The 6,543-nt window shown below is 38.9% G+C and overlaps 1 protein-coding gene across 2 annotated transcripts; it reads left to right on the top strand.

Annotated features, from left to right (window-relative positions):
* The first annotated feature begins 1,309 nt into the window (after nt 1–1,309).
* LOC103420984 (uncharacterized) lies at nt 1,310–6,278 on the top strand. 2 transcript variants are annotated; one of them, XR_011578148.1, is made up of 7 exons: nt 1,310–2,052; nt 3,393–3,445; nt 3,559–3,646; nt 3,749–3,847; nt 4,134–4,261; nt 4,353–4,606; nt 5,485–6,278. XR_011578148.1 is itself a non-coding variant. In XM_029097651.2 (6 exons), exons 1-6 carry the CDS (start codon nt 1,375–1,377, stop codon nt 4,387–4,389), a joined length of 1,083 nt encoding a protein of 360 aa, XP_028953484.1. In that variant the 5' UTR covers nt 1,310–1,374; the 3' UTR covers nt 4,390–4,801. The 2 variants fall into 2 exon arrangements, 1 of the variants encoding a protein (XP_028953484.1); XM_029097651.2 differs by lacking the exon at nt 5,485–6,278 and having other exon boundaries at nt 4,353–4,801.
* The last annotated feature ends 265 nt before the right edge of the window (nt 6,279–6,543 follow it).

Raw genomic sequence — 6,543 nt, 5'->3', positions numbered from 1 at the left:
AAGCAATTAGAGTTTTTGCATCCTCTTCTCTTTCCTCGATGACGGACTCGTGCATAACCTTCTCCGTAGCAGGGTTCAAAAAAGGATGATCAGACCAAAAGAAAGGCCACACCGATCATGGACACCTGGATAGCAAGAGCAAATTCGACACCTCACTGTAGAAAAAGTGGCAAAAGCAGATGATAAAGACCAATGTTGGAGGGCATTACCGTCGTTTCACTGTTCACAAACAGTGAAGGGGAATCCAATTTTAGTATATGTATAATTTGGAGTGCCTAGAATAAAAAATCACTAGCCTAGTGTGTACATAGAACGACATACAGGTGTGAGAGAGTTTGTTAAGTGACATAAAACGACATCACACGATCACACAAAAGGAATACGAGAGAAGAGACTCAGTGGAAAGCAACCTACTGAGAGAAAACCACCTCTTTTTCTCTCTTCTCTCTCTCTCTCTCAGTTTCCTCATTTTGAAAATAGCTTGAAAACTTTAAGTTTTTACGATAAGTACAAAATAAAGGCTAAAATAAATAGTATCAAAATGGATTTTTTAGTGTAAAAGTATGCTTCAATTTAGAGCAGTTCCACCGGAAAACCTTTAGGCTGGCACCCAATCAAATTTTTGGCCCAACACCTAGTCAATCCACTCCAGCTGAGCAAATAGGCTGGCACACAGCCCAAGCCAGGCCACAGGCCGACCTAGAATCGACAGACCCATAGGACGACATATCTGACGTCATGCTGACGTCGTAGGTGACGCGCTTGATGACCCAGTCGGGGTTGGGGTGGAATCTGCAGGTGGGGATGAAGTGGGGATTGTGGACTGCGAGGACTAAGCAGCAAACACAGGAATTAGGTTGAACTCGTCGGGAGTGGCGGATGTCCAGGTTGCGCTGTCGTTGGCGCTGATGTAGGTGCAGCGCCGCCACCGAGCGCATACAATCCAACACAACTAACACAACTACGCATTGCATACCACATGCCACCGACATTGCAATTTGGTTTTCTGGTGGGATAAGGATGGAAGATTTTGACAAATAGGTTTTTGTTTTGTTTATGTTAAAGTTAGAAATTAAAAATAAAATTATTATTATTTTATAATAAAAAATAATAATATTTTAATAAAATTGACTAGGCTATTTTTTTAGAGGTGCAAATGCTTTAACCTATTACTGTTCATTAGGGTCTATTACTGTTTCCTTAAGTGGATAAATACGTTGGATGCTGGCGCAAAGTCTTTTTAGGTGAAATTGCTCTTAACCATCCCACCACTTCAATCCAATACAAAACCAACATTTATACATGCAGATACACATATGCATACATAAAGCCCACATTATTTTTTCCTCTGTTTTCTGTGGCCGACGCGTTTTAATGGCGGCTTCACATTCGTATCTATCCAATCTGGCTTCCAAATTTCCAATCCCAATACAGTGTCAGTCCCAGTTCCATACGCAAACACCCATGTTATCTCTGTGCACCTTCGTGTTCCTCGTCACCTTCTCTCTCTTCCTCTTCTCCTTCTCTGTTTTCAAAAAGTTGCAGAAAACAGAGCACAAGCAGCAGACCTACGACGACCTTTTCGAGCTCAAACGTTCATTGTCCCAAACTCTGGGCAAGGCCCATCCGGCCCGTGAAAATAACCCGACCCATTTCGACAATCCGCCCCACAAAATCCTCGTGGAGATCCTGCCCTCTGATTCTTCCAAATGGGCGAGCTTGTTCGTGAACAATGAGGGTGGCGGCCCGGATAACGCCGGGTTGGGTTTGGACGGGGATAAAGTCGGGTCGGAGGGGCATAAGGGAGCTAAGAAGAAGAAGAGGAGGGCCAAGAAGAAGAAGTTCTCGAATTTGGAAGAGGAAGAAGAAGATGGGAGTGAAGATTTGTGCGGTCAGGGGAATTCGAGTCCGGGTTTGGGCTCTCGGGTGAAGGAGGAATTGGTATGTTTTTACCCGTTTACATCATCGAGTAGTGCTACTCAGAGGAAGATCAAGCAGCAATACGATGAGCTCATGAAGTGCCATGAGTCCGAGAAATTGACACTCGCTCAGGTCAGGCTCTTAAATTTTACTCCCAAAAGTTTCATAATTTATTTTTGGAATATATTTTCTTTGAGTTATGGTTTTATTGCTCGTGTAATTTTGTTTGAGATTAGTTGTAATTGTATAGCGATATCTGAAAACATATCTTGCGGGTGCCCTAAAGTGCTCATAGTATCATTATCAATGTACAAACCAAAACTACACATGAAGTTCTTGTTTTGGCAATTCAAATGTAGCTTTTTACTAATAAATTGATATTCAAATCATTCCATTCCGCGAGAGTCCAGTAGTCAAAAGCATCACTAAATTGATTTATGACTTGTTCTATTGAGAAAGCGATACCGGCCTTTGCCTTTAATGGTGTTTAAGATAAATTTGCAATTGGGAAATACACAGGATGGAGTGTTTGTGCTGCATTGGTAGGAGTAATCGGATTATGGTGTATATGCTAGACTCGGAAGATTTGGTTACACCATTGGTGCGCAAGTATAGGGTTAACTTTGTCGGTTAGATGGTTAAGCCAAATGACATGTCTGGTGTCCCTAGTTGAAAATAAGAGGATTTACAGTAGTTATTTGAAAGTTATGGAGTCTTGAGCAGGTGGAGAATGAGGTAAAATGTTGGCCATTTGCTTGATTCCTCCTCCCTCCCACTGCAATTTGGCTTTTGAGATTATCATTGGGTTGCTCTTGGAAACAAGCAACCCCAAGTCTAAGTTTATAAGCGGAATAAGGTTTAGTGGTAACCAAAAAGCACTTAGCTCGGTTTATTTAACTTTGTAAAATCTATGAAACGCCTCATTAGTCATCACACAATAATGAATGATAAATTTTGACTCGATGACTTGATGGAATTTCTTCTGGAGTAAAATGTCTAATCGATATCTCCGCATCGTTGTTCTTTCTGATTATTTCTGCGCTTTTTATTCTTGATTTATTCTTATAGATAAATCAGATAACTTGATTCAAACTGCTCTACACTCTCACACATGAGGAGTGCAGATGGTCATCTAACGGTGTTTATGGAGTGCCAAAATCATCATTCGTCACCCTATGTTTATTATTTAGAGTACACAGCATGGAGAATACAAGCAATATTATGATTTTTTTCTGCTCATTTTTTGCTATAATTTTTTCAGAAGCCTCGTCGTGATTCTGTATATTCAGAATATGGTAAATTGAGAAAGTGGATAAAGAAACATCGGCAGACACCTTGAACCATATAATAGATATTCCATTCTTGTTCTTCTCATTCCCTCAGGGTTTAGCATGACTTGCCAAGCATAATCTGTTTATAGTTTAATGATAGAGGGATAGTTAAATTAATCCTTTTCCTTGTGTTATATGCAGGTTGGACAGTTTGCTAATTGCTTGGTGGACGCTAGAAATGAGCTACAGCACAAGTATGTTCTCGAATTGTTTCCAAGGGACCCCTTTCACGTGATTATTTTTCGGAGTCTTTTATAGAAATTTTACCATGCTTGTCCGCCCTTATGTTTGTTCTTTTTTGTGACAGAGCTGATGTCATTCAACGTAAATTCACAATAACAAAAGCTCTCTTATTCAAGGCAGACAGATCTTCTTTTGACCGCCTTCATCAACAGGTTGGCTGGTTAAATTCGAAAAAAGTTTTGGAATCTGGTAGGTAGAAATGTTATCAAGTACTTGGGTCATCTTTCAAGCGGATTTATTCATTGATGTTACAGATGTGCAAGCTAGAGTTAGAACAGAAGAGACTGGAAGAGGATGCATCTGTCTACAATTGGCTCCAACAACAGCTTAAGCTTTCACCAGCATACAAGAAGGTATATATATAAAATCCTTATTTCACAGAACGATAAACGATAAGAGGCCTTAGATATACCTATTGAGATGGCCGGTTAAAATAGATGGCGCTGGTGTAATTTTCCTCGTTCACCTAAGATCCCTTGAAAGTTGGTTCTAAAGAAGTTTGGCTTCATATATGAGCAAAACTGACCTTGGTCTCTTGAAGACTATTGTCCTGTTTTTCGTTCTGTAAGTGAAGTGTCTTTCTTGCTTGCCCTCATCTCATAAGATAAACTGATGAATAGCTTTTTCATATAATCACAGATGTTTGAAATTAGTACCCACATCGACTTGAAAGCCAAATCCAGAGAACAAATGGAGAGCACAGATGTGGAATTTACTGAAATATCATTTGAAGAGTTACTAGCACAAGAAAAGAAGGATTCATTCTGGTTTGTAATTAATATTCGATCCTCCATTTTTCCCAAATCAACCAAATCCATCTTCGTTTGCTTGAATTTTCAATTGCAAAATCACATGCAGGCAGAAAAATAGGAAATCAAGATCATGCTCTAGCTGATGGCTGTGTCTTACTGTTGATTGTCATCTCTTGCGCTTCAGAAATGCACTGTAACGGTACCATCAACTACCCTGTGGTTTTTCGGGTTAAGCTGGCTGGATGACGATATGTTGGCATCACGAAGTCATGGATTTTGACCACCCGAATGTTGTACAAGAGGAAGCTCGACCGATTTTACATTTTTAAGCTCCTGGGATTTGCCGCAGTTTTGTAAAAGGTAATTCAAAATAGAAAGTTTTGGCTGAATTCTTATAAACCAAAGTTCAATACTTCAAGCATGAGCAAATGAAATTGTACGGTTTCTCAGATATGTAGATGTTAGCTTGCTGAGCAAGCAATTCCACTATTATGTCTGAAAACAATGCATTACAATACTGGTTGTGATGAAAATATGCTCAGCGTGTTGATGTCAGTATCTATGTTGGCCTCTGTAATCACAGACGGGAAAGAACGTTTCCCCGTACCCAGCAGTAGGGATGGCAACGGTTCGGTTTAGGGACGGAAATGTTATATCCATCTCCATAACCACGAAAATTAACCATATCCATAACCACAAATTAACAATCGGGTATTATCCATAACCATACACACCGGGTAACGGATTCCCCATCGGTTAATGGTTATATCCATCTTCGTCAATACAAAAAATATATTCGTTCAGTTGACACATGATAATTTAGGGAATATTAATTTCATCATTATATAGTTGATAAAATGATTTAGTGAATGGATCTTGAGGAGCATAAAAATTAAAGCTAAACATTGATAATGTTGGCTAATCTTTGATTATCTCCTATAAGTACCATTGAATTATCATACATTTTGATTCATATAAAATTATTTTAAACTTTCCCACAAAGTGCAACACACACAATGCAATTTTTGTATTTTCATATATATATATATATTCGGTTCGGATTTGGGGACAGAGACGGATTGGGAACCCCTATAACCATATCCAAAACCATAACCAAATAATATTCACGATTCTTTTATAGGAGCATATTTATGCGACTTAGTTAGCTTGTTTTCTTGCATTTTCATAGTTAGTTTGTGTTTACTTTAGTACTTTAAGCTATTTTCGTGTGTTTGTAGGTCCAATTGGCAAAGTTGGCAAGAAAGTGCATTTTGAAGCATTTTAGAGCAATTTTGGGCTGGATTGGATTGCATGCATGTGGAGCACAAGGAATGGACATTTTTGAAGATCAAATGAAGCAAGGAATGGGCTAAAGAGATGGTGAAATTAATTCAAGACTTAGAAGATGAGTAATCAGCTACAAGGGGACCTAAATCCCTTCTAGAAGGCCTATCCCTTCTCTTATACATGTGACGCACCAACCTTTCTAGAAGCCCTAGAAAGGTGGCGCCGAAACTCTTCTAAAAGTCCCAATTTCTGCACAAAACTTTTTCTTTCTAGAAGCCTAAAAGAGTGCCGCACCCCTTCCCTTCTAGAAACCCTAAAATCTTCCAGAAACCCTAGTTATTTTCCCACTTGGATTGGGTCAAGCTTGTGCCGCAAACCCTAAGCCTTTTCCTCCAGAAATTCGACCAAACCCTAGCCTATAAATATATGTTTTCAGCCATAATTTCGATCACCACCCCCCATATAATTCTACACCCCCTTTCAGTCGCAAAAACACCAATTAACACCCCTCTGCCACAACTTTGAAGAAGAAGCCTTTGCTGTGGCTTCCATTGGAGAAGGAGGACCTTGTGCATAAGCCACCTGCAACCATTAGAGTTCTAAGAGTTCTTTCTTCTCTCGTTTTGTTTTCATGTTTATTTTCTATTGCTTTTCAATTGTTATGAACATGTGGAACTAATTCCTTTTTAGTTAGAGGTGAATTCAAAGCCATGGACATATGTTTAATATGAATTGATTACTTTCAGTTTTTGTTTCGTAAAATATGAATGTGATTTATTTATCTGTTTGATTGAGAACTTATTCTTGTGTGTTGATTAAGGATGCATACTTAGTTTGCATGCATGAATCTGATGCTAAAATATAAGGGAGTTTCACTTAATAGTTACAAACTTATATTTACAAGTAGTGAAGGTTGCTAGTCATAATTGTGTTAAGTAGATTCTTGGCAGGAGTATCATGCAGTTCATAGTTACGAATGCCATGTCAATGCTTATGATTTTCATAGAACG

The sequence above is a fragment of the Malus domestica genome, chromosome 17 (assembly GCF_042453785.1).
Source record: "Malus domestica chromosome 17, GDT2T_hap1".
Taxonomy (NCBI): domain Eukaryota; kingdom Viridiplantae; phylum Streptophyta; class Magnoliopsida; order Rosales; family Rosaceae; genus Malus; species Malus domestica.
The sequence above is the reverse complement of the archived record's forward strand: the minus strand, read 5'-3'. Positions and strand labels throughout refer to the sequence as shown.

Excerpts from the sequence above, each read along its gene's own strand:
- LOC103420984 (XM_029097651.2), top strand. The coding sequence starts at position 1,375 with ATGGCGGCTTCACATTCGTATCTATCCAATCTGGCTTCCAAATTTCCA. Across the intron at positions 3,848-4,133 it reads TTTCACCAGCATACAAGAAG|ATGTTTGAAATTAGTACCCA; the intron begins GTATATATATAA and ends ATATAATCACAG. Across the intron at positions 4,262-4,352 it reads GAAAAGAAGGATTCATTCTG|GCAGAAAAATAGGAAATCAA; the intron begins GTTTGTAATTAA and ends AATCACATGCAG.